The 27,418-nt window shown below is 61.2% G+C and overlaps 1 protein-coding gene across 9 annotated transcripts in view; it reads right to left on the reverse strand.

The window, feature by feature from the left end:
* The window catches only part of COL16A1 (collagen type XVI alpha 1 chain), a 93,305-nt gene that overhangs the window by 18,961 nt on the left and 46,926 nt on the right, over positions 1 to 27,418 (reverse strand). For 4 of the 9 annotated variants that reach the window (XM_074976120.1, XM_074976117.1, XM_074976115.1 and 1 more), the window contains 31 exons: positions 27,365 to 27,400; positions 26,690 to 26,806; positions 25,581 to 25,616; positions 24,491 to 24,526; positions 24,179 to 24,307; positions 23,554 to 23,598; positions 23,104 to 23,139; positions 22,570 to 22,623; positions 22,333 to 22,464; positions 21,936 to 21,971; positions 21,321 to 21,428; positions 20,571 to 20,693; positions 20,427 to 20,480; positions 20,309 to 20,350; positions 19,752 to 19,787; positions 18,503 to 18,556; positions 15,687 to 15,746; positions 14,316 to 14,369; positions 10,287 to 10,313; positions 9,761 to 9,826; positions 9,506 to 9,559; positions 9,342 to 9,395; positions 7,532 to 7,585; positions 7,245 to 7,289; positions 6,745 to 6,861; positions 6,122 to 6,157; positions 5,692 to 5,778; positions 5,002 to 5,046; positions 4,348 to 4,392; positions 2,090 to 2,143; positions 1,581 to 1,634 (listed from right to left, as the gene is read on the reverse strand). In XM_074976120.1, the coding sequence (XP_074832221.1) occupies positions 1,581 to 1,634; positions 2,090 to 2,143; positions 4,348 to 4,392; positions 5,002 to 5,046; positions 5,692 to 5,778; positions 6,122 to 6,157; positions 6,745 to 6,861; positions 7,245 to 7,289; positions 7,532 to 7,585; positions 9,342 to 9,395; positions 9,506 to 9,559; positions 9,761 to 9,826; positions 10,287 to 10,313; positions 14,316 to 14,369; positions 15,687 to 15,746; positions 18,503 to 18,556; positions 19,752 to 19,787; positions 20,309 to 20,350; positions 20,427 to 20,480; positions 20,571 to 20,693; positions 21,321 to 21,428; positions 21,936 to 21,971; positions 22,333 to 22,464; positions 22,570 to 22,623; positions 23,104 to 23,139; positions 23,554 to 23,598; positions 24,179 to 24,307; positions 24,491 to 24,526; positions 25,581 to 25,616; positions 26,690 to 26,806; positions 27,365 to 27,400 (1,926 nt within the window). The remainder of the gene's footprint in view (positions 1 to 1,580; positions 1,635 to 2,089; positions 2,144 to 4,347; positions 4,393 to 5,001; positions 5,047 to 5,691; positions 5,779 to 6,121; positions 6,158 to 6,744; positions 6,862 to 7,244; positions 7,290 to 7,531; positions 7,586 to 9,341; positions 9,396 to 9,505; positions 9,560 to 9,760; positions 9,827 to 10,286; positions 10,314 to 14,315; positions 14,370 to 15,686; positions 15,747 to 18,502; positions 18,557 to 19,751; positions 19,788 to 20,308; positions 20,351 to 20,426; positions 20,481 to 20,570; positions 20,694 to 21,320; positions 21,429 to 21,935; positions 21,972 to 22,332; positions 22,465 to 22,569; positions 22,624 to 23,103; positions 23,140 to 23,553; positions 23,599 to 24,178; positions 24,308 to 24,490; positions 24,527 to 25,580; positions 25,617 to 26,689; positions 26,807 to 27,364; positions 27,401 to 27,418) is intronic. The other 5 variants (XM_074976118.1, XM_074976119.1, XM_074976116.1 and 2 more) reach the window with 5 other exon arrangements.

Consider the following 27,418-nt stretch of genomic DNA (forward strand, 5'->3'; position numbering starts at 1 on the left):
TCCTGAGAGATGCCCTGACTGGGCTGGGCTAGCGAGGAACCCTGATGGTATCACCCCTGGCACTGGCTGACTCCTGACCCCCTCCTGCGGTGAGAGACTTTGGACTTGCTACAGCAGAAAGGTGTGGCTGGGCCGCTCTGGGGGGAACAGGCCAAGCTCTCTGCACCTGCAGTCAGGTGCGAGTAACCACGTTGCTCAGGGATGCGGGTTATTCACATGGCTGAGTGAGTTCTACCCAAGTAATGCTGTTGTGTACATCAGGGCTGAGTCACCCACGGCCTGCACGTCCCTTTCCTTCCCCACCTGAGTCCTTCCTTCTCTCTCTCTTTCCTCGCCTTGTGCCTGCTGCTGTCTAATCTGAATCTGGCTTTTGCTTTGCACCACCGCAGAAAGCCTGAAGGAGGAACAAGGCAGCTCAAACCAATGCCCTACAGCAGCGGTTCTCTCCCGCTCAGGGGTACTCGGAGGTCTTCCAGCCGTGGGTCCCCAACTCAGCTGGGTCAGTGTTCCTTTACCTGGGGGTGGTCACAGGAGGGATTATGGGGGTCTCAAGTGCAAGGCTGGCATTAAGGGAGGCAGGCAGGGCAAAGGCCGGGGGCTCCATGCCACAGGGGGGCCCAGGAAACTAAGTTACATCCTTCAGCCCCACCACCTGGGGCTTGGGCTTCTGACAAGTGAAAAACAGGCTCAACCATCCCACTGAAATGCAAGTACAATAGTTATATTCCAAGTGATGGTCTGAGGGTTACACAGTAAAACGAGAAAGGCAGCAGCTTGCCAGTAATTGTGCAGTTGAGGTGGGAAGCAAGTGCTTTAAACCTGGGGTATAAAAGACAAGCCCTGGCTTTGGCTACCTCTACACTTACCAGGAATGTCGTCGGCTGCTATGCAATTTTAGCTATGCCAACTGCGTACCTAAAATCGATTTTGCAGCCGTCGACATTGGTCCCCGGCCTCTCTGCAGAATGACGACAGGAGCTGTCCTCCCGCCGATGTTCCTTCAGCCTCGCGGCTCGCAAGGAGTTCCGGGTTCCACATTGATCCCGGAACGTGCCATTTGGCGCCCCAGAAGATCAAACCTAAGTGTTTGATCTTCCGCACATAGCGTAGACCTAGCAAGGCGCCCTGCAGTCTGGAAAGGTTGAGAATGACGGGTTTAAACAAGTGTGTTGCAATGGTAGAAATATTTTGTGTGTCTAAAAGTTGTAGGTACTGGGGGTATTTATAATAAAAAGGGGAACTTTTTTTTTTTTTTTATAAAGGCTGAGACACACTGCCGTATCCAGCCCGATGCTGGGGCGAGCTTGCCAGGGACTGTCACCTGCCTTTAGTTTTCCTGCAGAGTTGCACTTGAGAGTCGACCCGGACATGTAAACTGGATTTTCTATCAGTATTTTTCTCTCTGCACTTGTGTTTTGCTGCAGTATGAAGGCAAGGTTCAGCAGCTGTTTAATGGGGTACTCGCAGGCTCAGGTCTGTGGCTGCTGAGCCCTGAGCCTTGCTTAGCTCTGGTGGGCAGCGACTGGGCTACCTTAACCCCCATGTCCAAAAATATTCCAACTCAGCTCAACAATACTCACAGGCAGGCCAGGGGGGCCCACTGCACCAGGGTATCCGGGCTGACCAGGAGGGCCCTGAAGGCAAGAACATTGGTGAGCGGACATGCCAGGCTCCAGGGTTAAGCAGTCCTGTGCTGATGGCTCCTGGGTGGTCCTGCACCCGGGCCCCACTTTCTGCCAGGCCAGCGTGATGCGCATGCATGCAAACCGCTGGCTAGTGGGTTGGTCTGGCCCACCCCCTGCTGCAGAGGGGCAACTCACCCCTGGACCTGGGTGCCGCCAGCCCAGGCAGGTCCCTCTGGGGCAGAGCTGGGATCGCTGGCCAGACAGCCTGGCAGCAGCGTGCTGAGAACCTGCGGCGCAGGAGCTCCGCTTCCAGCTCTGCCCCTCTGGACTGAGGGGTCGTCTCCTGCTGCTATAGCAACAGGGGGGCTTCTCCAGCAGGAAGCCAGCGTCCTGCTCATCCCTTGCCCCCACAGGCAGCTAAGCCCACGGGTGCTCGGGGACCCAGCACCAGCTCCATCACTCACCAGCTCCCCTTTCGCACCAGTGGGCCCAGGCAGTCCTCGCTCGCCCTGGAGGCCCTGGGGAGAGAAAACAGCCACGGTCGGCTATAAGCACAGCTCTCGCGCTGAGCCGGGGCTTCATCCCCTCCATTGCACCGGAGGCTCGATGGACTGCGGGTGATGTAAAACTCATCCTGCCACCTCGCCGCAGGGCTGGCCTTGCCCCAGCTTGCCCTCTGCGCGGGCGCCTTGGAACACTGTCCCAGGGCAGCCCACGACCTGGCGCCAGCACCCACAGGCCAAGGGGTAGCACCTGCGTGTGAGCAGAGGGCACAGAGGGCCGAGGGCGCCTCAGGAGAACTGGGTGGGAGATGAGGGCCCCCCCCCCACGCCCCTCCAGCTAGATCCCCCACTGGAATGAATCAGCCTAGCGCTGCCGCCTTCAGGAGGGCCCTGGTGGTTTGCAGCGCTGAGGATCTGGCCCAAGCAACGGCAGCGTGCCTGGCAGTGTCGACACACGCTCACGCCCCGGCTGGGAGAGAGGGGCTTACCTGGCCCATCGCCAAAGGAACAGAGAGCAGTGCCTGGCATGCTGCAATTCCTGGATGCTGCCCCTCACCCTGACCCCCCAAATGCTCCTCCTCAACCTGACCTCACAGCGCAGGCCGGCACCAACCAGCCCGCGCGCCAGAAGGCGGATCTGCTTTCTCGAGCGGGAGCTTTAGAGCGTGGGGGATGAATGTGGCACATCCTGCAGTAGGCAGGTCCCTGTGGCTAGCAGGGGGCACTCAACCGGGAAGGCACAGTCCTGCCCCACAGATGGTTCCTCGTGGTGCGTAGCTCATGCGCGGAAGCTACAGCTGCACCCTCCCCGGGACCCCGTCCGCCCCCAAAGACTCCTGGTGGGTTTTCCCCTCCCGCCACATCTCCACAGGAAACATAGGAACGTGCGCACAGGATGGGGCGCGCCAGCCCCAGGGTGCGGGAGAGAACCCCAGGTGAGCATCTCGCAGGGCCTTCCGAGGCATGACTGACAGGTGATGCTCCCCCAGGTGGGCAGGGCTCCGGCAGTAACACTAGCCCCTCCACCCCCGGTGAACCGGGCAGGGATTGGCGTAACAACAAGGCGCGACTAAGATTGGGGTTAGTTTTGGTTACATGGCACCTGCCCGGTGCACAGTGACGCCGATGGCGAGAAGACATCGGTGAGGACGTGAACGCTGCGTAGCCATCACACACACAGACCGTGGTGTTACGGTGACATTAGCGGAAGATGCCAGGTAGGAGATTAGGAAATGAACGACGTGGTGATGATGGGAAACCTGCCACAATTCAGGCGCCAGCTGTCCCGCCGGGCGACTGACACCCAGCAGGGAGTTGGGGGGTTTGTTCTGAGGGCAGGAGTGGGGCTGGGCTGGCAGAGGTCCTGTGTGCTCAGCCAGGAGCGGAGGCAGGAGGAAGAGGAGACGAGAGAGAGAATGAGGAGAAAGGGGATCTGATCTGAGCACAGTGGGGCCCTGGACCATCACATCTGGTGGAGGGCAGGAGGGCAGCAGGCCCCCCACAGCGACTGAGCACACAGCAGACTGCAGGCTCATGCCCTGGCCCATTGCACAGCATCTCTGGGCGGACCAGTCCTGTGCGCCTGTCAGTGCAGCTCTGCTGGAGTGACACCAGGTTTGCAACTCCCAGCCTCAGCAGGGATCAAAGGCCCCATTGTCCCAGATACAGCGGGAGACAGTCCTGGCCCCAAATTGCTCGCAGTCAAAGCGGCCAAAGTGGGGAGAGAAAGGAAGAACTGTGCCCATTTTACAGATGGGGAGCTGAGGCCCAGAGAGATTCCGAGGTCAGCCCGGGGGGCCTGGGGCAGAGACAGGAAATAAACACAGAGCTACTGAGTTCTAAGGCAGCTGCCTTAGCCTCTGGGCCAGATTTACGCCCTCTGAGAAGCTGGCTCCACTGAGTTCAACGGAGTCACTCCTGATTCACTCCATGTAAATGGAAGGAGAATCAGGCCCACCAAGAGGCAGATGAGCTGCAAGGAAAGGAGAGATGGTGCCGAGGGGATAATGACCCCTGGGGCAGGGCAGGGGATAAACCCGCATGGGGCTCTTCCTCCTGGGGCCTGGAGAAGTCTCCGTCCAGCTCAGGGAGTCGGCGTGCGTGGGGCCTGGCCGGGTGATCAGGCCCAGAGCCCAGAAGACAGGAACGGAGAGGGACAAAGACAAACAAGCATCAGCGACAAAGGACCGCACAGAGCACGTGCAGTGCTGGATTCTTACGGGCAATCCGGGTGCGCCAGGCGTTCCAGGAAAACCTGGAGGGCCCTAAGGGAAGAAACAGTGAGATCACACCTTGGCAGTCACAGACAGGAGGTGGACAGGGTGGGCCTGGGGCTGGCAGGGCCGGGGCTCTCGGCAGGGCCGCCAAGGGGCTGGGTTTGTCAGCACACCAGCTGGATTCAGTCTCTTGCTCCGCGTGGTACGTCTCCTCGTCTGGTCTCCGGAACGGCTCTGCGGACTCCCCGGCCTTCACCGTCCATGGCACCTTCCCGAGAACCCTCTCTAGAGAACGCAGCTCTGTCCTCCTCCACCCCTCACCGTGGCCTTTGGGCTGCCCTCAGCCATTCCCAGCCCCCCGCTCTGGCTTGGGGGGAATCCAGGCTCCCTGAATGCAATGGGAACCTGGCCTCTGAGTGTGACCGTGCCAGGATTTCAGCCTGGGATTTTTGGAAGGGCTGCAGAGCAGGAATGAGCTGCCATAGCATCGTGTCCTGTCACCCCAGGGCTTCCCATCCCAGCACTGGCCATGCGCGACAGACAAAGCTCCTGCAGAGGGTGTGTTCAGAGCACAGCTGCCCCATACTGAGTAGGGCAGGCCTGCGCAGCCGCAGGACCCCTGGGCTACAGAGGATGCTCTTTGCAAGGGTTACTTACAGTCGGGCCTGGCAGGCCTGGAGATCCCCTCGACCCTGGAGGGCCCTGCAAAGAGATCAGCACAGGGTTAGATGCTCGAGACAGGAGCCGAGCAGCAGCGCTTCGTGCCCGGCCATTGCTAAGGGCGGTGAGATCTAGAGGTGCCCCATTGGGGTCTGTGTATTACAGCTCCTCCCTGTGCCTGATCCACAGAGACCGAGAGCCTGCGATAGCTGCCAGTGCAGGGGCCTGGCTCATCAGCACCAGCACTAAGGACTCACGCTTGTAGCTCTGGAGCCTCCCCAGGCCAGTCCCCAGGGCTGTCACAAATTCACCTGACGAGCGGTGGGCCGCCCCAGTGATTGCAGTCAGGAGAGAAGGGAACAGCGCGCAGGTCGCAGGAAGACTGAGCGGACCCAGCCCCGGGGGTCCAGGGCAGACCGGTTCAGTGGGCAGGGCTGGCACTGACCACAGGGTTTTTCAGGCCACAATGAGACTTGCCCTGTGCCCCACGCCCTCCCCTGGGGGCCTGCGGCAATGGCCCGGAGGCAGGGATGCTGGCAGAGGGTGGTCATTAGGGGCCATGCTGCAGGGATGGAGCCCTCCATCCATTGCCAGAAATGTCACCCATGAGCTGCAGCTCTCAGGGAGCCAAAGCCAGGGAGCTGGAAACCTGCCATCGGGTGGGAGCTGCCCAAACACAAGACACACCTGCTCCCCCCTCTCTCCGGGTAAGCCTGGGATCCCCGGCAGCCCTGGCCCTCCAGCACAGTCGCGGTCGTTCTCTGCTTGGTCGCCCTGCGGGGGAAGAGGAGACCCCTTTCGGATCAGCGTCCCCGCTTGCCAGGCTGCGGCGCTCAGCACGCCGCCACCCCCTCCTGGCCGTCGCAGGCGGAGAGGGGAGGGTGGAAAGCCCCGTCTGCCCTCCTGGGGTGTAACGCTGCCTTAGAGCCCTCTCTGAGTCACAGAGCAAATGAGGAACGTGGCTGCCCTTTAGCGGGCAGGCGACTCCCCCATGCAGGACTGCGAGGCGTGGGTTCATCTGGTGGGTTCTGGGACACGGGGGAGCAGAGCAGAGTCTTGGCCCCTGGTCCCTTCACCCCTCCCACGACCTCCCCAGAATCCGGGGGGTTCTACTTACCCGGGGCTCCTCCGCTCTCGGGAACTGAGTGAAGCACTGGACGGGGAAGAGACACAGAGGAGTTATCCCTGCGGGGCTTTGCACCACATTCCTGCCTTCCTGGGGGAGGTGCTGTGGTGACCCCACTGGAGGCGTGAAGGGACCCAGCCTCTTCTAACCTCCCATATGGAGACCTTGGCAGGTGTTAGAGATCCCCCATCCAACCAAAAGCCAGACACGTGAGCCTGCATTGTCCTGCCCCTTGTGCTACCACTGCCCGAGCGCCAAGCCATCAGCGCTTGGACGGTGCACCCACAGCGCAATGGTCTTGAAGATGGCACAATGGGCAGTGCAAGGGAGACCCGAACCCAGGGCTTGAAAGGGGCATGAGCCAGGAACTGCACAGGGCCAAGGGAGGGCGAAGGAGTCAGGCTGCAGCCTGGGAACATGGGCCCAGGCATGGCCCTGCAGGCGGAGGTGAAGAACCTGTGGAGACAGGACATGTGGGCGTGCGGCACTGTGTGTGCACTGGGGGGTGGGGAGAGTGTGCACGGGCAGGGGTGTGGTGCGCTCTGGGACATGCTGCAGTGGCTGCCATTGAGAGGCCCCTGCAGGGCAGCAGGAGGCGGTGGCTGGGTACTCACCCGCGCGCAGTTGTCTATGCCAGGGGCACCGGGCATGCCCTGGTCGCCTTTCTCCCCTTTGACAGCGCTGGGCGTGCGGGAGCCAGTCTGCACCTGGGCACAGTCCCCGCAGATGTTCTAGCGAGAGAGGACAGCAGGCGGTCGCACGAGGTGGGATCTGCCCAGCATCCCACTGGCACAGCCCGGCTCAGCCCACTGCCTATGGACTGGGTCAGAATGCGGCCGACGGAGCCCAGCCAGAGATCGGGGCTCCATGGGGCTAGGTACTGCACAGGCCAAGCACTACAACAGCACCGTTCCTTGGAGCTTCTGAGGACATTGCCCACTTGTGCCCAGCCCACGTGACTGCAACAGCCGTCTGTTCTTGGTGGGTGCAGTCCCTGGACCCAACTGGCAGGAGGTGGGACAGTCCGTCAAGGGGCCAAGGGTGGGGTAACCTGCTGCCTAGCCCCGTTGGACAGGAAAGACACCATCCGCGGCCTCTGCTCTAGCGCTTTTACCTTGAGCACCTCGATGTTCCTCTCGGCGACGAGAGCAAGCGGTCCCTGCAAGAGACACACAGAGAGAGAGGGCAGCCCCCTGTCTTTATCACCGCAGGCTCGTCGCGCTCAGGGCGATGGCCAAAGCGGTGAAAAGCACGATGGTTAAGAGGCTATATGCTAATATGTGCTTTGCTCGGGAGGACTTAGACGCTTGGGAAACAGCTCGGCAAGAGCTGATGGCGGAAGAGCGCTAAGCACACACCTGGGGCGGACGGAGACGCGGACACAGCAGCTCCTGTACCTACCACATCTCCTGCCGGCCCAGGCAGTCCTGGCAAACCATTGTGTCCTGGGATGCCCTAAAGCCAAGGAGAGAGCTTGAATATTCGAATCCTGCACCGCCTCCTCCGTGCCTTCTGCCCTCGGTTCTCGCTGCTCTTTCCCCTCTGCCCGGCACTGCTCTGGCAAGGCCTTAGCCCTGCTTCCAAACTCCAGTGCGGGCGGGGGGGCACACTTGGTTCTGCCTTAGAGCCTCTATGAGCTGATAACACGAACACTCAGCTCTTCTGTAGGGCGGGTGTCATTCTCCCTCTTTTACAGAAGGGGAAACCGAGGCACCGCAAAAGGACAGGGCTGTGGCCAAGGTCATGCAGCTGGCCAGCAGCGGGGCTGGGGAGAAAACCTAAATCTCCTAGTTCCCTGCCCAGGACTCTAAGTCCCAGCCAGGCAGGGTGTTGGGAGGAGGAAGAATAGAACCCAGCAGTCCTGTCTCCCAGCCTCTCTCCACTCTAACTACTAGCATAGAACCCAAGAGTCCAGGATCCCAGCTCCCTGTTCTAACCACTAGGCTCCCCACCCCTGCTCCCTAGGCGGGGAATAGAAACCAAGAGTCCCGGCTTCCAGCCTCCCTCCACTCTAACCAGTAGACCCCACTCCCGGTGCTGGTATAGACATCCACCCGCCTCCCTTGCGGGGAACAAAGCCCAAGAGTCCTGGCTCCCAGCCCCCCAACAACTAGACTAGACTGAGGCACACTACGTGCGGTTTTGCGGCACACCAGCGTGCCACAGCACACCAATGGCAGAGCACGGCTCTAACCTCCCTGCTGAGGGGTTAGTTTTTCAGAAGTGACGCATTCCGGCACCAATACAGCCGGGCTTCGTTATTATTAACCCCAGTCCTCACGTGCCCATCGCTGCAGCCTTGCGGCCCTGCTGGGGCAAAGCCCCTCACTATCTGAAACGAGACAGGAAAGCTGCAGGGTGCAGCGAGACTTTAATGGGCCATTTCACCATCAAGAAATCAGTTTTTGTATCGATGGGACTGGTAAGATTGTTTTGTGCTCCCCCCGTGCTGGCTGAGCTGCAGCATTGCACTAAGAGCCTGTTCCCAGAGCTGGGCTCCAGCCCGTAGCACCAAGAAACATTTGGACAGGACGATGGTGCTACGCCAACGGCTGGGATCCCTCGTCGAAGGCGGCGCCGGCCCCAGGGAGAGGGAAAGCGGAAGGCGCGGAGGGAAGAGGGCAGGGCCCCCCTTCGGCTGGAAGGCTGTGAAATACCAGGCGCTGGGTGGTTACACAGACTCAGCTCCCCTCTGAGTTGGGCAGAGGTTACCTTGCACCTGTGCCAGTGACCAGCCGCACGGCCGAGCCCTCCGGCCCAGCCCCCAGGCATTGCTTTGATCCACTGACAACGAAAAGACAGGATGAGCCGCTCTAGCTAGTGGGTGCAAGGCCAGACTGGCTAACGAGCTTTGGTGTGAGCAGGGGAGACGTCAGTGGTCTCTGGCGCCCACAAAGCGGGGATCCTGGAGCGACCAGGGCTTAGCAATAGCCCAGTGGGGCTGGCGGCAGGGCTACAGGACACCTTGCTGGCTGCTCGTGCCTTGCTCAGAGCAGTTGCTGGTGGGGTGAGGAGCTGAAGCCTGAACTTTCATGCCCTGAGCTGAGCTCTCCGAGAGTCAGGGGGCGTGTGGAGATCATGCACACGCTTGTGCAGGCCTGCGCCTGCTGCAGGCAACTGAAGCATCTCCCTCCACCGCCAGGGGAGCAGGATTGGGGCCTCGGCGTGTGTCCTGCAATAGAGAGCCCCCCCCAACTGCCCCCTCACTCACCTGTCTCCCCGGGGCTCCTGGGGGGCCTGGTGGTCCTGGGGCACCTGGCGGACCCTGCAACACCCCAAAGAAAGAGAGGGGCCATTAGGGTGGGGCTGAGTGAGCGGCACGGCAGGTGCAGGGGAGCCAGGCTGCTGCGCAGATGGAGAGGGGAGCGCACACACCTGCGGGCCAGGCTGGGGCTGCCAGGAAGTCCCAATCCACAGTCCTGGGGCTCCCTATGGGTCCAAGAGAAGGGGAGAGCATTTAGCGAAGGCAAAGCAGAGCCCAGGCATCACGGATCCAGCTGCCCAGCCACCGAGGCAGGAAAGCAGCTGGGCAGCAGCACAGGACATGGTGGTGAGAGGTGAGCTGCCCAAGACCATCACCCAGCTGGGGAAGGAGCCCTCATAGCCCGGAACAGGAGGCTTGGGGCTTACCGGCATCCCTGAGTAGTTGGGGTCCACACGGGGGCCAGGCTGGCAGGTGCATTCGCCGGGGTCCCCCTGAAAATACAAGAACAGTGAGCACTGGGGGCTCCCTGGCAAGGGGCCAACAGAGGCCAGGTTGGCGGGTGCTGGGAGCCAGCGGGTGGAGGGGGGCAGAGCGGTGGGTGCTGGGAGCCAGAGGGGGAGGGGCAGCGGGTGCTGGGAGTCCCCTGGCTAGGGCCGGCATGAGGCTGAATTCCAAGCAGCTGGGCTGAGGGCACTGCTGTACAGGGACACCTCCCTCCTTGGTCTCTCCACAGTCGGCACAGTGGGAGGGGACGTCCATCCCCCAAGGGGACCAGTGCTGGGGCAGGATGAACCCCTCGCTCCTGCCTTAGCTGCACGAACCAGGGCCCAGCAGCAAGGGGGGGGGGGGTCGCGGGAGCCAATTGGCTGCAGCCTCTGCCACGGGCTGTCTGCACAGGCTCGGCCGCAAGAGAGCTGTGGGCAAGCAGGGGTGGGGAGGAAAGGAGCTCACCTTCTCGCCCCGGGCTCCCTTCTCACCCTGCAGGGAAAAAGCAAGAGAAATGCGTTAGCATCAAGGGCAAGAGACTGCACTGCCGGTTCCACCTGGGCTCGGAACCGGACCCAGCTAAGAGCTAGGCAAGATCTGCCCCCACCCATTCAGCCTGAACAGCTGTTCACGTCTGCCGTGCTTGTGCCCCTGCAGCACTGTTCACCAACAGTTGTGCAAACAAGTCTGTGTTGGCAACGAAGGGTCCTGCGGCACCTTATGGACTAACAGAGAAGTTTTGCGCATGAGCTTTCGTGAGCACAGACTCACTTCATCAGATGCTGGTCTCGGAAATCTGCAGGGCTGGGTATAAATAAGCCAGAGCAGGGGTGGGGGTAACGAGGTTAGCTCAGTCAGCAAGGGTGAGGCTTACTACCAGCAGTTGATCTGGAGGTGTGAACACCAAGGGAGGGGAAGCTGCTTCTGAATTTAGCCAGCCATTCGCAGTCTTTGTTTAAGCCAGAGCTGAGGGCGTCGAATTTGCAGATGAATTGTAGCTCAGAAATTTCTCTTTGGAGTCTGGTCCTGAAATTTCTTTGCTGTAGGATAGCTACTTGTAAGTCTGCTATTGTGTGGCCTGGGAGATTGAAGTGCTCTCCTATGGGTTTTTGTATATTGCCATTTCTGACGTCTGATTTGTGTGCGTTTATTCTTTTACATCGAGACTGTCCAGTTTGTCCGATGTATATAGCAGAGGGGCATTGCTGGCACATGATGGCATAAATTATATTGGTAGATGTGCAGCTGAATGAACCCACGGTGGTGCGGCTGATCTGGTTAGGTCCTGTAATGGTGTTGCTGGTGTAGATATGTGGGCAGAGCTGGCAACGAGGTTTGTTGCATGGATGGGTCCCTGAGTTAGAGTGACTGTGGTGCGGTGTATAGTTGCTGGTTAGGATAAGTCTGGTTAGGTAAGTCTGTGTTGGTGAGAGTGGCTGGGAAACACCTGCTCTTCGCACAGATACCCACATTCGCAAAGTCATCCGCTATTGGCCTGTCTCCTGCTCCAACACTCCCAGTCCTCCAATCAGAAACAATCACATATGGTGGAGGTGGCCATTCACACACCAGCAAGAGCTCACCATGATCAGCTGCCATGCACCAGGTGACTACTGGGAGGGGCACAAAGGGGGTGCCGGCTCAAGTGGGGGTGGCCTTTACCCATGAGTCCTGCACACTGAGGAGAGCTGCAGCATTCACTTGTGCGTCATGGATGATCGGAGAGCGTCTGAAAGTCTTCTAATGCTCGAGAAGAGCACAGGAGGGTTCAGGCTCAGGCAGAAGGATTGTTATGCAAATTACTGCAAGATCTCTTTCTTGGTGGGGAGTGGCTTACTCAGGCCCCACCTTCTGTGCGCAGAGTTGGGATTCCATTTTGCCACATGAATCCCTTTGACTTTCATCTGCCGTTGTCTGGACAAGTCCCCCACGGTCTGGGAGATCTCGGCAACTCTTTGCAGTCGGTTTTGTATCACGTGCCAGCTTTGCCACATCGCTGGTCACCCTCTTTGCAAATTGTTTATGAATATGCTGAGCAGCACTGGCTGCAGACCAGTGCAGATCCAGGGAAAACTCTTTACTTCTCTCCATTCCTACCTTTCCATATTGACTAACTGGCAATTGAACTGCCTGGCAATGCTTTCAGGATCATCTAACCACCCTTTGCTTACTTTAACGACAAGCCTTTCCTTATCTCCATCACCCTGCCTCTGATTAGAAGCAGAGAGGGAGCCCTGTTAGTCTGTATCCTAACCAAACAAACCAGCAGTCACGTCGCACTTCAAAAGACTAACAAAATGATTTGTTAGGTGATGCGCTCGTCTGACAAAGCAGGTCTTTGACCACAAAAGCTTCTGCTCCAAAATCTCTGAGAGTCTATAAGGTGCCACAGGACTTCTCGTTGTTTTTGAAAATACAGACTAACTCAGCTGCCCCCTGATACGAGGTGATGTGCTTTCGTGGGACATGACTGCTGGTTTGTTCCGTTTTGAAACAAACTTCCCACCCTCTGGGTGCGCTGTTAGCAGCACAGAACGCATCACCTTCCACATTCAAGTTGAGCCTTTGACTTGCCCCCAAACTAGGGGGTGTTGCATGCATCTCCCCTCCACCTGTGGGCAGGAGAAAGGGCTCCATTCATTGCCTAGATTACTCCCACTCGATAGCTCCCCCGGCTGTGAGCAGAAGCCAGAGAGCACAGCCAAGGGAGGGAAATTCCACCATGCCCAAGAGGGCTCAGAGGGAAAGCCTCGAACTCTCTCCTTGCTACTCTCTGGGCTACCAACTTTCTAGGGCTCCTGCCAGCCAAGTATCGTAAACCACTTTGCAGGGGACAGAGATCACACGTCAAGACCTGATTCGAAGCTCACCCACATCATGGATGGAAAGGTTTCCATAGGAGAGTAAACACAGCCCCAGTCCCCCTGCCTCTCATGCCCCTGCATCCCCTCAATGGGTCACTGCTAATGCCGGGCAGCAAGGCCAGAGCAGTCTGCTTGGCTTACTCCTGGTCAGTTTCTCCTCCTGGTTCCGTCACCTTGTGGGGGATCCCAGCACCATGGAGTGGAGCAGGAGTGTGCCAAGTGGGGGGCAGGTTCCCATGGAGGGGGGGTGTGTGTGAAATTTCATAAGTGGGGTGGAGCACGATCAGCTGCTGGGTCTCAGGCTCATCCATCCCATCACAAATGCTGAAATGTGTGACTGGTTTTATGCCTGTGTAGTCACATTCGTGGACTGAGCAATACAGTTTTGACGTTCCACAAACTGATTTCTTACAGGTGCTGAAAGGGTTTTCTTTGTTTTTTTTTTTTTTCATATGAGCATAACTGACATTGCCGTCGGCGTGGATGACGTTAGACAGGCGGGGGCTGTCCCTGCAAAAGCAGGGCCTGATGCAAAAAGTTTGCTCACCCCTGGTGAAGAGGATAAAACAAGAGGGAAATCTCCTGGTTTCACTGAAGTGATGAATGTTTCTCTTACCATCCAAAGGTTACTTTTCTCCCCCTTCTTAACTCTAGATTTGGCGGGGGGGTGTCACATGAAAATAAATTGATGGCGTCTCTTTCCCAACCCCCCCGGCAAGGACAGAGCAGATGGCAGTGAAATCCAGAGACGCATGGCAAAGGGCTGAGCTTTCCTAGGGACTCCCCCTTTATAACTTCCCCAGGGTGCCAAAGGCTGGTTCTCTAGCTCAATCTTCTGTCTAGCTGAGGTCTTCTTCTGGCCCCCAGCACTGCAGTCTCTCAGTGCCTCACTCTCTTCCCCCTGCCAGCAGCCCCAGGAGGGAGAGAACGCCGTTCTCCCATGTGCACAGATGGGAAACTGAGGCACAGAGTCTGTACCCGAGCAGGGCTGATCAGTTTTTGGAGAGGAGAGCTGGTCCAGCAGAAAGATGCTGGGGTGGTGGGCCCATCCCTCCCCCCGTCACAAATTCTTCCCGCTTGGCCAATGGAGCCCCTGTGGGCTGCGGGCAAAGTGATGGGTGAGGGTGATGGACCCCAAGGTGATGGAGGTGACATGGAGAGAGAATTACCTCGTTTAACAAGGTATCCGTCCACTTCTCTGTCACCAGGGTCGAATCAGAGGCAGGGAGCCCTCGGGGCGAGGGGAGGAGCTTGCTCCCGCCTCTCCCGACATGGAGGCCGCCTGCATCAAAGCGCAAAACACGGTCAAAGGCCCAGAGCCTGGGCCGGCGTGAATCGGCACATCTGCCTCACGGAGGGCGGAGCCTGGCCCCTTCGCACCGGACCTGGGTCTGACCCATCAATGTCTCTGGCAGCGTCACCGGGCCCGACGTTCCGAGGCGCCACCGTTGCGCCACCTTCTCCCTGGTGCACCGTGACGCCCCGGAAGGTTGGGGGGGGTGAGGCAGGGGGAGCACAGCCCGTCTGCAGGTGTCTGATCTCAGGGGGGACGAACGCCCGGCACAGCCCCATTCTGTTTTCAGAGACTCTCCCGGGGTGAGAACTGCCTCCAGGGAGGCATCTTACGTACCGTCAGCCCGTTGGCTCCTGGCACCCCCGGAAGCCCCTGCTGCCCTTCGCGGCCCTGCGGGGAGAGCAGAAGAGCGGAGGCGTGAGGAAGGCAGATCATCACTCCTGCTTTACAGATGGGGAAACCAAGGCAGCCAGCTCCCTAGCAGGGCCGGGCAGAGCAGAGACCAGAACCCAGGAGTCCCGCTGCCCCATTTGCACTAGCGGATCACGTCCTGGTTAAGGAAAGTCCTGAATACAAAGCACCTAGCGAGGTGCAGAGCTACAGGCATCTAGGCTCTGCAGCCTTGCACTGCGCTCACTCTGCACGTAATTGGGCTGCGGTACAGGTCATCCAGTGACCCAACTGTGGCCCTTTCACCTGGTGAGGCCTCAGAGAGGCCCCAGAGTGACACCAGCCAGCTCGGGCTGGGCCCTGGAGAGCCAGGGGGAACCCCAGCAGCTGTCTGAATCCAGCAGCCCTCCCCCAGCCCTGTTATAATCCCTTCAGCCAGGTCGGGTCTCTGCTGGTCCGGCACTGGAAGGCGAAGGTGGTACAGGTTCCGCCCCCCAACACCAGCACGCTCTGGTCCAGCAGCATCCACAGGCCAGCAGGGCTTCGGACCTTACAGGACCACGGAGCCCCGGGCCCTGAGGCTGTAAGGAGGGGAGCCTGGCAGGGCTTCTTTGCTGGGGCCAATACTCACAGGGTCAGGGCTGGTGCTCGCCTGCAGCCTGGCCAGAGCTGCATCTGGTGCCCAGGGGCTGGAGCCATGACAGGAAGCCTGGCCGAGGCTGGAACTGGCCTCTGCAGGGCTGGGGGAGCAGCTGGCTCCTCCGCAGGGCTGGGGCTCAACTCAGCCTCCACAGGGCTGGCAGCTGGGGACGTGGTCAACAGCCCAGCTGCATCTGGGACTGGGACCAGTGCAAGCCGGGCTGCAGGTGGGGCAGCGGGGACTCACGGTGGGGGGTGTTAGAGGCAGGAGGCCAGTGGGGCATGAAGCTGCCTGCAGGGAGAGGCGGCAGGCTGGGGGAGACCTCCCTTCTTCCAACAAATTCCCTTGTCCGGGACCAGTCAGGCCCCAGGGTGCCGCATGAGGGAGGTGCAACCTGCAGCCTGATCCAGATGCAGGATCGAAGCCCACCCCTGAATTAGGGGCCTGGAGCAGATTCTGACGGGCTGCTCCTGGGCCTCTCCCACCCTCCGCCCGAGCAGGCAGGTGGTGTGTAGGAGCCAGGTGGGGCGAGGCAGGGAGAGGTGCGCAGGGCAGTGACTGCACTGGATTTCACACTGATGTGGGGGAGGTCCCGGCACCCCCAGGATGTGATGGTCACGTCCCTGCCTCCACAGAGCTCATGGGGCCCAGTGTTGGACCAGGAACCGGGTACTTACGGGTGGCCCAGTGATGCTCCTCCCCGGTGGTCCAGGGGCACCCTCAGGCCCTGGGGATCCCTGCCAGAGGAAAACAGAGTCACATCCAGGCCAGCAGCAGGGTGGGGGCAGTGAGCAGGTCCCTGGTCTCTGGATCGATACTAGCAGGAGTGTTCTGACCACGGGACCGAGTGCCTTCCAGTGACTGGGGAGCAACCAGAGACTCCAGGGAGCCATTCCTCCCATCCCTGCTTCCAGCCTGGTCTCACCTAAAGCTCACACCTCTGCTAAGAAACTGACCTCAGAACTGTCTGCTCTAGTCCAGCGCTTCTAGAGTCAGCGCCAGACAGATCTGCCTGTCCAGTGATCATTTCACCAATCGTCTCTCTTGGCGCGGGTAGCAAGAACTGGGTAAGATCTGAATTATTCATTACACTGGGCATAGAATCCTGGGGCTGGAAGGGGCCTCAGGAGGTCACCCAGTCCAGCCCCCTGCGCAAAGCAGGATCAATCCCAACTAAGTCCTCCCAGCCAGGGCTTTGTCAAGCTGGGACTTAAAAAAACCTCCAGGGATGGAGATTCTACCACCTCCCTCACTAACGCATTCCAGTGCTTCACCATGCGCCTGGGGAAATAGTTCTTCCTAATACCCAGCCTACACATCTGCCTCTCTAACTTCAGACCACTTCTCCTCATTCTGCCATCTGTCACCACTGAGAACAGCCTCTCTCCATCCTCTTTAGAGCCCTCCTTCAGGAAGCTGAAGGCTGCTATTAAATCTCCCCTCAGTCTTCTCTTCTGCAAACTAAATAAGCCCAAATCCCTCAGCTTCTCCTCACAGGTCATGTGCTCCAGCCCTCAATCATTTTGGTTGCCCTCCTCTGGACCTTCTCCAATGCATCCACGTCCTTTCTATGCTGGGGGCCTCTGGAACTCGACACAATATTACAGATGTGGCCTCACCAGTGCCCAATAGAGGGGACTCATAAGGATCCTTTGGGACTGGTTAAATAAATAAGATTTTCAGTAATCCTCATCATACTTGACTGGCTTAGCTGGGGGGGAGCCCAAGGCTGGGTTGCATTAAGGCAGTGTGCCGTGAACCACTCACAGGTGTGCCATGGCAGTGAAGCCCACGGATAAATGTTCTGTTATTAAAACCCGATACGATGTTGTCGCTTCATTGCTGCAGCACCTGAGTAAACTACTGGGTTTTGTTTTTCGCTGGCTATGCTGCTGTTCGTTTGGGCATTTCAGGGCTGACAACAATTCTTTTGAAGAAAAGTTTCCCTGGTGTTCTGCATAAAAATGATTCCTGTTTGGCGCTCCGCCGTCTCCGAGAATTGAAGAAACATCGCTCTGGGGGCTGGGGTTTGGCTTTGGGATAACCAGTTATAGAAGCTGTTTTGAAGCTAGTTCGATGGCTCCAAGGATTGGAATAACCACCAGCTTTGGGGACCGTCTGCCCCACTCTTTGCAGTGAATTAGGTAACCCCTGTGCAGCCCCCTGGCACTCTGGTCACAGGGGAATCTGCTCTTACCGCAGGGACAGCTCGGAGCCCTCGTGGGATGGTGGCACAAGCTGATGTGGCTCAAGACCAGAGAGCAAATGTGTTTCTAGGCTGCCAGGGGTCTCCTGCATTGTCCACTGAGCCCCACAGCCCCACAGGAAACTCACTGCAGCAGGAGCACCAGCTCCCAACAGGTGACTCAGCACCTGGTGTGGCCCTACTAGAGAAGCTTCCCACCCACGGTGAGATGGGGTCGTTCCTGCAGCAGAGCGTGGGCTGTAAAAGAGCAGGCTGGCCCGGAGAGCCACCGGCAACAACCCTCCCCGTGAGAAGAGGTGTCGCACAAGAAACCGAGCGCCCGGCTTCGGGGACTGAGCGTGCCATGCACAGAGCTCTGGGGGCCACACGGTGCCAGGAGCTCCCTGGGGGGAAGGTCCCCTCCCCTTAGGAGTTAGATTGTCCCCTTGCTTCTGTGTGACCGCTGCCTGCCCACTTCCAGCCAGAGACCACTGGGAAGCAGCCTCACCCCCTCGCTCTGAGATCACGGTGTTCCCGAGTGTCCCCCCCCCAGTGCCTGCAGCCCCAGGAGAGCGCCAGGCAACAGGCCAGGCACCGCAGGGCAACGAGCGGCCAGGGCAAGGCACGACATCCCAGGTCCCACGCAGGCCCAGTGCTAGCCCAGCAGCGTGGTGCATCAGGGCTGCACCGCCCAGCCTCGGCAGAGCTGCTGGGGGTGGCAAGGCCTTGAGGAGCAGGAGCAGGAGCAGCTGCTGGTCAGACCTGAGGGGCGCTGGCAGAGCTGAGGGGCGGGGCTGCGGATCAGGAGTGAGTGGCATCGATACAGCAGTGGGAGCCCAATGCCCAGCACAGCCAGGGGCTCCTTGGCCTCAGGGCCCGGCGTGTGCCACCCCCCGATGCGTACACAAACTCCCTCGCCAGGCAGCAGAGTTGCTGCAGCCCCAGGGCACCAGGGGCAAATGGCTCTGGAGGTGAACAATAAGGCCTGAACATCCCCAACTCCAGCTGCACTCCAGCAGCCAGCCGGCAGGATCCCTGGCCAAGGCCTGGCTTATCCTGCAACTAAGCCCTGGCCACACCACTGTGCCTGGCTACGCTGCCATCCCCCGGAGTCCCCTGCCCTTCAGCTTCGCCCAGCACCAGTCAGTCGCTGGCTGGGGCCGAGTCACCAGCGGGTGGGGCTGGCTCCACAGGCGGGAGCCCCTGGCCGCAGCCCCAGCGCCCAGCCCAAGAGAGCCCCGGTTCTTTCACTGCCAGACTGTAGTACAAACCCAGGAGCACTGCTCAATGCCAGGCTGTGGTGCTCACCTTGGCCCCCTTCTCTCCCACGGCGCCAACTGGCCCTCGAGGTCCAGGGTGTCCCTGTGGGGCGAGAGACGACAATCAGCCACTTCCTCTGCTTCCCCAGCTGGCACCAAGCTCCAGAGCGCCAGACCCCCTGCTGTCCGACTTGTGGCCTTTGGCTCCCCCTCGTGGCCGGCCCTTGTCACAGGTTAAGGAGTCTACTACTGCTGCCGGCTAAGCCGGCTGCGCAAAGACAACACAGGAAGCTCGGCCGCCAACTCCCCCTGGTGTCTGCTGCGACGGGAGCACCCAAGTGCCTTGTCGCAGGCGCGCCCGGCAGCTGTAGCAGATGGTTCTCGTCTCCGCGGGAGTGGGATGGGAAGCAGCCGCGTTCGCACCTTGCAGAAGGGCCCTCCACCCCCCGCGTGAATGAACCGCTTTCCCCGGCAGAAGTCAGTTGGGGCAGAGGTTGAGTGAAGGGCTTAGAACGTGGCCCAGCAGATGGGCTCCCGGGTCCCCTTCCCCTCTCGACAGGCAGCACGTGTCTGGGCTAGCTAGGCCCCAGCTCAGGGTGTCTCCAGCTACCCAACGTGTCTCCAAGCAAGCACGGCTCGGAGACTGTCGCACAGCGGAACCACCGTGCAGCACAGTGCTGGCTGCCACGGTGCTGGGGGCACTATTGTGCGTCGCACGGAGGGATCCACACCCGCTCTGTGCGGTGCCGTGGGGTGGAGAGTAACAACACCGTGCCACACTTCCACACCGCAGGCGGCTGTTTTCCCATCAGGCGGCGCGGGCCGGTGCGACGCTTGGCAATGCAGGGCTGCGTCCGGCCTGGTGGAGCCTGGCGCAGCATCGGGCCGCGAACCAACGTCGTGCGACGCTGCCCCATCTCTCCGCTCGCTCGTGGCAGGGAGGAGGGTCTCTAACATACGGGTCACACCGCGAAACTGGCCCCTTTTCGGGACGTATAAATGCTCGGCAGCGCCGAAGCGCATCTCGATTATACCGCACGCCAGGCAGGATAGATGGGGCCGCTCCAGAGACGCAAAATGCAGCAAAGCTCTCGCCCTTGGCCATGTTTTTAAGTATCTGCACGACAGGGTTTATGCTGCATGTATCAAATCCTCTTCCAGCCACCCGAGCGGCCCTGGACTCCTCTGCCTTTGGAGGAGGGAGTCTGTTTCCCTGCCCCCCACCCACTGAGGCACTGGCCCAAGTCTGTTTATCTGCCATCAGGACATGGGATGTGGAGGAAGGGAGCCATACTCACTGGAGCCCCCGGCTGGCCTCTCTCTCCAGGCTCACCCTGAAAGACAGGGAGGATTGGTGTCAGCCAGCCGTCCCTCTAAGCAGAGCGCTCGGGCGGCCGCCCAGGAGAGATTCAGAGGGTGCCCGGCTGATTAGCAGAGCGCCCACAGCCAGCTGCCTGTGTTTCTATGGGTGGTGCACATCCACACATGGCTCAGTGCACAGAACAAAAAACTTATCCCACATTCGACACCCCAGAACCGTGTTGTTGACTTCTGAGTATCATGGAGGCTGTTCTGTGCTGGCTCGGTAACGCTACAGACTGGAATAACCCCCAGCCTCGGGGAGCGGCTGCCCTTTTCTCTGCAGGAGGGCAGACCTCGGCTGGCTCCCCGCAATGGAGCTGCAGCTGCCGAGGTTCTCTGGGCCGCAGGAGGTGGAGCGCCATGCTCGCTCAGGGTGAGCTGGAGGCCCGAGGTGCGGGGACTCTGCAGGAGCTGGGGGGGACAGGGCGGGAGGCGGAGACAGGGGCTACCGATGGAGCAGATCCTGAGCTACTGGCTCGGCACTGAGACTCACCTGCGGACCCTGGCTGCTGATCCCGGGGGGGCCTGGCTCGCCCTAGGGAGATGACAGATACCGGACGTTGGAGCAGCCTCATCCTCCAGCAAGCTCCCCCTGCCCTGCCCTTACTCACCTGCAGCCCCTTCAGACCAGGTGGGCCCTGAATCCCAGGGAGTCCAGGGTTACCCTGAAAAACACCCCCCATGGAGCCGTTAGCCCAGGCCGCTCAGCAAGCAGCGGGTGTCTCCGCTCCGTGCGCAGGGCGAGGGGCACTCACGGGTTTCCCTGGCTGGCCAATGCCTGGCAGACCACGGTCCCCTTTGGCTCCAGGTTTTCCTGGGATCCCAACCACGTCCAAGAACTCCCCCTGGAGAGTGGGGCAGGCGTCACAGGCATCTCCCTGCAGGCAGGGCCGGAAAAACGGGGGGCGGGGGGTGTCAATACACAGGGCACAGAGACAGGCGGCGACCCACCACCTCCCCTCGCCCAGGGGCCTCGCACCTGCGACAGTCCCTGCAACGCTAGGGCCCAGGGAAATGGAACTCGCAACCCTGCACTTTAGACAGCGCCGCCTGGGATAGAGGCGCCAACGACAGGGGCAGATCCCGCAGGGCTGCTTGCTGCATGCCGGCGATGGCCCAGGACAGCCACCAGGCGAAGGAGGCGCATGGCTGCAGGGAGCAGCGCCTGGCTGATTGCTCCGCACAGTGGACAGCTTGTGGCGTGAACATGCCCCTTGTACGCAAAGGGCCCGGGCTGGTGGGGGGGGCGCTGCGATAAAGGGGGCAGGGAAGATGGGGAGCGGGTAAGCTGCTCCCCGCGTGGGAGGCTCTCTCCGCTTTGCAGTGCCCCGGCACAGAGAGCTCCCTGAGCAGAGACTCCGGCTCCGCGTAGCAGCGCCAGCTCTCGGGGGGCACAAATGGGGCAGAGGCACAGGGCGTGGGCACGGTCCCCTAGTAGTACGGGCCACGCCTGCCCCTTAGAGACCTGGGCCCTGGCTGCACTGACCCAGGAGGGGAGCGCTCACCTTTTCCCCTTTGGGCCCTGCCGGCCCCCTGACGCCGGGGTCACCCGACAGCCCTGGCAGCCCTGCTGGGCCTGGGGTGCCAGGGTCGCCGGGGTTTCCTGCATCGCCCTGGGAAGGAGAGCAGAAGAGGGGGACGTGACCCAGGGGATCGCATGAATCCCAGCCCCCTATTTCCCACCGGTCGGGCTCTGCCCCACTCTGCCGGGACAGCTGGGCACCAGCAACATCAGAGCAGAGGCTAACAGCCTCCTCCCTGCCACACAGTGCACGGCCAGCTGTGCCATCCATGTGATGAGTTGGGCCACGGCAACAGTGCTCAGCAGCACATTCCCAGCACGCAGGACTAAGCCAGCCCCAGTGACTGACCCCCAAGGTATGGCCTGCTCCGGCCAGCCTATGCCAAAGGACACCCCATGGAAGCAGCTCTGCTGCTCTGAGAGCCCCACACATGCCCCCCCAGACTCTGCTGGCAGAAGGGGGACTTCCACAAGGCAAGCCCAGCTCAGCCCGCTTGGAGCTCGGCCTGCCGGAGGTGTCCCCTCACCGAGCCCAGATCTGCCCTGTAATGCCCCGATCCCATCCCAGCAGCCTGCCCGGCCACCCCCCTCAGCTCACCTTCTGTCCTTTCAGGCCCAGCTCGCCTGGTTTGCCCTGGGGGAACGAAGCACAAGCCAATCAGACCAGGAGGAATGGAGCCGGCTTTCCCCGGACCCCCCACTGCCAGGGCCATGACAGCCCCCACTCAGAGAGGCCCCAGGGGTGCACACCAGGAGGGAGTGGAGGGTGGGAACCTGCCCTTCCCACAGCGCCCAGCCCCACAGCCAACCCATGCGGGCGCTCAGAGGGGCCCCCAACCCCACTGGATTAACCATTTCCTTGCTGGTTCATTCAGCAGCTCCACTGCTCATGCCACGCCACGCCAGGCCTTCCCCTTCCCATCCCTCCTCATCTCTCCAACCTTCACGCCTTCCCCAGCCCACTGCACTCTGTCTGGCCCCATCCCTGGACTCACCGCTCTGCCGGGCACCCCAATCCCGGGTGGGCCTGGCTCACCCTTCTCCCCCGGCACACCAGGCACAGACACCACGACCGGTTCCCCTTCAAGAGCCTCTGGAGGAGGAAGGCACTGGGCACAGGGCTCTCCCTGCCAGCGACAGGCACCAGGGTCAGAGCGGGGCAAGGGCTGGGCCCAGCACCACCAGGTCCCCCACCTCTTCTCCCTCTGGAAGGAGGGTGCCCAGGTGCTCACCTTCTCTCCTTTCAGTCCGGCCGGCCCAGTGTCCCCTCTGTCACCGCGAATTCCCTGCACAGAGACACAACAGTGCAGGTGAGACAGGCTTTGCTCATCCACCCCCCTAAAAGCACACGCCATGGGCCCTTCCCGTCCCACCCCCATGCACATGCCTCTGAGCGTACACAACAGGCCCCTGCACACCCATGCATCTCCACATGTGTACACACGGCAGGCTCGTGCAAACCCACGCGTGTACACACAGCAGGCTCATGCAAACCCACGCCTGTACACACAGGCCAACACGTGACATGCCTTCGATAGGCTCTGGCAACCTCGGGTGTCTCCACTTGCTCTGTGCATGCACACGGCACCTCCCTGTGCCCCGATGCAGGGCTGTGGCCTCTCGCCCGGAGCTGAGTCGCTCCATTCACCCCACATGACGGTCACTGTGCTCATGCGTGTCAGGAGCCTCCACTGCTCTGGCCCGGTGACAATTAATTCCCCCAGGAGCCACCCCCCAGCCCCAGGGCACCCAGCTCCCGTACTCACAGGTTTTCCAGCTGGTCCCGTCTTTCCGATCTCTCCCTAGTGAGCCAAGCAGAGAGCCGGGGGTCAGGCCCAGAGGGCGGGAGTGACAGGGCCTGCAGGGACCCAGCTCTGCCAGTGAGAGCCAGGCTGGGAGGTCCACAGGGGCCATGCGTGCGGGTTTGGTGCATTCTCAGCCTGGCTGAGGGCTGTCCTGAGAAAGCCACAGCCGGGAGGGAGGCGTGGCCTGCAGATATGGCCCAGGGTGCCGCCAGTGGGGCAAAGGGAGCTGGGCAGGGGCCAGGCTCAGGGCCAAGACTCTTGGGAGCATTGAGAGCAAGGAGCCTTGATAGCCCAGCACCGAGAGGCTCTGGTGGGGGCCAGGCAACGCCCTCCAATCTTCCGCCTCCTGGCTGAGGTTTAACCCTTCGCATGCGGAACCCTCAGCCCCCCAGTGGAGCTGCAGGGACTCACCTGCTCCCCCTTGGCTCCGGCTGGCCCAGGGGACCCGGCTTTGCCCTGCAAGAGAAGCAAACAGCCCAACTTGCCCATTCGGCAGAGCTGGGCCAGGCGCGGGGGCCTGTGGGAAAGAATTGGGCCCAGCCACGCCAGGGCAATGGGAGGGGAGAAAAGGGGGACGCGGGTGCCGAGGGGAGACCAGGGAAGGGCAAGAGAGGCTAACACCCCGGAGGGAAGCGGGGCTCAGGCCTAAGGGAGCTGCAGCAGAGCTGGGGCTTTGGGGACTCTGGGGTTGGACGGACACGACCTGAGCACTGGCAGCGAAGGAAGAGAATGAGCTCAGCCCCTGCCCATGGGCCTGGCCAGCCCTCCTCCTGCTCTAGGGCTGTTCCCTCCCTCGGCTCACGCAGGCAGAGCCCTGAGGTGGGAGGGGTCTGAGCCCTCCCTCCCCTCTTCTCCCCTCCCTCGCAACACACCCGGACCTGCATCCTCCTCCGCCCCCCACAGGGTGGGGAGCCAGGTCCCCCGTCCATGTCCCATCAAAGCTGTCCCCCATGCAGCCCCTCTGCCCTCCTTGGCTGCATCCACACAGCCCCAAGCCTGCCCCTCCTCGTGTCCACAGAGCAGGGTGCGTACTCACCGGCAGCCCCGGCAGCCCAATCCCTGGGGCACCCGGCTCCCCTTTGGGCCCCTCCTTCCCCGGCAGCTGGTGGGAGCTCTGCAGCATGGAGGAGAGAGCGACAGGGCTGCACGACACACAGGGGGCACCCTAGGGAAGGAACCAAACAGTACAGGCTCGGACAGGCCTTTGTGAGACATCACAGGGCACTGGCCGCAGGCCAGACTCGGGGCTCCTCTCCCAGACAGCGCCCATCAATGGGCCTGCGATCGGAGGGAAGGGGGATAGGGACGAGAAGAACGGGCGGGAGATTGGAGGCATCCAGGCACTCACCTTCTCTCCTTTTATCCCATTGATGCCGGGGTCTCCCTGCAAGAAACAGACACATGGGGAGTCAGGCGGGATGAAAACCTCAGGCTTGTAGCCTGCAGAGCGCTCCTCAGCCACCGGCCTCAGTGGGCCACTGTGCGAGGGAGGAGAGGACACGACAGCAAAGGGGAGATGGAATGCAATGCAAAGTGTTCAGCTGTGTGCGTCATAGGTCCTATAGCGCTAATAGAGATGGGTGATTCTCCTGTAGCTCACATGGCAGGGAAGCAGGAGGACCTGCCTCAGTCAGTGACAGCAGGGCAGCAGCTGCTAACTTGGCTGTGGTCCTGAAGCTGGTGATGGGCACCTGTGTCCTTCCCCCAGACCAGCATGACTGTGGTCTGAGGTTAGGACGAGGTTGAGGTACCTCAGCAAGGACTGTTACAGAGAACCTGAAGGCTGCCCCCGCCTGGGGAAATTTGCCCAGGTTTGCCACAGTGGCATGGCTGTGCAGGTCTGGTGCAAGAAGGGGGTTGGGGTCAGAATGAGAGCCGTGGTATGGCTGCTGGGGGGGGCACTGGGGTGTGGGGGTACTTACATGGACTGGCAAAATTCTCCAGTACAGACGGTGCCTTAGATTTGGACTCTCCCCTTTGCTGCGAGTAGCGTGGAGAAAGAGCGCCCCCCCACCCACTGTCCTGCTGTGGGGAACCCGGCAGCTCCCCTGCAGCCTTTCCAAGAAGCTCAGGGCCGGGGGTCCAACTGGCAGAGACCCTGGCCGGTGGGGGGATGGGGGAGGGTGTTCGCCTTCCCCTGCAGCATGGAGCAGGTTTAAATTAGCACGACCAGGGAATTCTCTACGACCTGGACCCTGAATCCCTCCGTAACGCCGCCAGAGGGCCTGGGGCTGTTACAGGAGCCAGTGGTGAGGTCCTGCCACCTGCAGTGTGCGGGAGGGTCCTGCTGTGGGGGGCAGCAGCTGCCCTGGGGCTCCCAGCTCAGCCGGACCAGCCAGGCTCTCAGCAATGCCCCAGCGGTTGCCCCCCTTGAAGCAGGTAACGCACCAACAGCAACAGCGCAGCTCGACTCAAGGCAGCAAGCCTGGTGCACTCACCCTGTCGCCTTTGGGCCCAGGCGGCCCTGCCTTGTCCTGGAGGGGGACAAACAAACAGGTGAGGAACAGCAACACCCTGCGGCTGCACCTTGGCCAGGACTCCCAGCTCAGGTCCCCCCTCAGACACTGGGACACACGCACTGTGCTCCACCTGGGGTGGTGTTTCCTGCTCAAGGCCATGTGAACGACCCTCCCAATCAACACCCTCTGCCCCCCGTAATGTCCCACCGGCCCCTGGTGCCCAGTGCTTCTGCTGGCCTCTGCGCTGGAGAGGAGCTGAGGACACAGTGCGGGGGCCAATCACCGGGGTCATGAGCAGGATCAGGAAGGACTCTAGGGGTGGGGAGGGAACCTGGGGTGGGAAGAACTGGGATCCTGCCCCGCCCCCGGGTCTGAATCTGCCTCTGTGGTATCTGCACCAGGCTGGGTCCCACACTAGCAGGGCAGATCCCCTGGGCCCTGCTGACCTGGGGACCAACACGCTGAAAACGGTCAGGCTCGGCTGGGCACTATTCTGCCTCTCACCCAGACCCGCTGCCGGGGAGAGCAAGGAGGGGGCAGGCTGGGCACAAGGCCCACCCGCAGCACTAGGGGCAGGAGGGGGCTGCACGTTCACGGGAGGGAAATGGGGTGCAGGGGCAGGAGGGGGCCGTGCATTAGGCTGTGCTCTAGTTAGGCAGCCAGATGGGGAGGGTAACGGCCCTGCCGCTTAGCGCAGGAGCAAACACGGCCTCCTTCAAACACCCTTCTCCCCACCTCGCCTTTCAACCATCTGCTCCCCGCACAGGAGCCAGATGCCCGGCTCCCCGCGCAGGGTCGAGGGACGCAGAGATCCAGGGATGGACGCCCGGCTCCCCGCGCAGGGTCGAGGGACGCAGAGATCCAGGGATGGACGCCCGGCTCCCCGCGCAGAGTCGAGGGACGCAGAGATCCAGGGATGGACGCCCGGCTCCCCGCGCAGGGTCGAGGGACGCAGAGATCCAGGGATGGACGCCCGGCTCCCCGCGCAGAGTCGAGGGACGCAGACATCCAGGGATGGACGCCCGGCTCCCCGCAGGGTGCGGGGCTGGGTTCCCCTCTCAGGGGCACGGCCGTGCAGTCGTACTCACCGAGAGCCCCGCTTTCCCCGGTGCTCCAGGCTCTCCTTTGGGTCCCGGCTTCCCGGGGAAGCCGATAGCGTTGGTCATCCCCTGGGGGATGGCAGGGCAGACTTCGCATGGATCGCCCTGCGGGAGAGAGGAGACGCTGCGATGTGGCCCCCGCCCTGGGAGCGGCCAGTGCTCCTCTTGGGGAGCCCCGCCTGGATCCATGGGAGCAGGGGTTCTGCCCTGCGAGCCCACAGTGTAACTGACGTAACAAGGGGCCTGGCCCATGCCGCCTTGAGCTTTGGGCCCTGATCCCAGCCTGGGACCAGCACCAGGCGAGTCATTGAGGAGCCCACAATAGCCCTGGGCCAGGCCATGGAAGGGTCCGAGGATGTGGCAGCTTCTGGCCAGAGGCTCGGGCTCTGAGGGGTCTTCTGAGGGCAGCCCCCAGCCTGGATGGGATGGAGACCCCAGGCCAGTCTCAGAGAAGCTGGCTCTGCAGTTCGAAGTCTGTGGTACTGTCTGGATCTACTTCATCTCCTTTCCTCCGGCTTCTCCGCTTCCCCGCGCAGGCAGCAGCAGGGCGGCCCCATCCGGAGACCACACCCTGCTCCTCCACAAGCCCCATGGTGCACTGAAGGGAAGCCACCCGCCAGCCGGACAGAGCACACCCAGTGCCAGGCCCCGAGCAGCACCCACCTTGTCTCCCTTCAGGCCGGGCACCCCTGGCTTGCCCTGCGTGGGAGGAAGATG

This window comes from Carettochelys insculpta, chromosome 24 (genome assembly GCF_033958435.1).
Source record: "Carettochelys insculpta isolate YL-2023 chromosome 24, ASM3395843v1, whole genome shotgun sequence".
Taxonomy (NCBI): Eukaryota; Metazoa; Chordata; order Testudines; family Carettochelyidae; genus Carettochelys; species Carettochelys insculpta.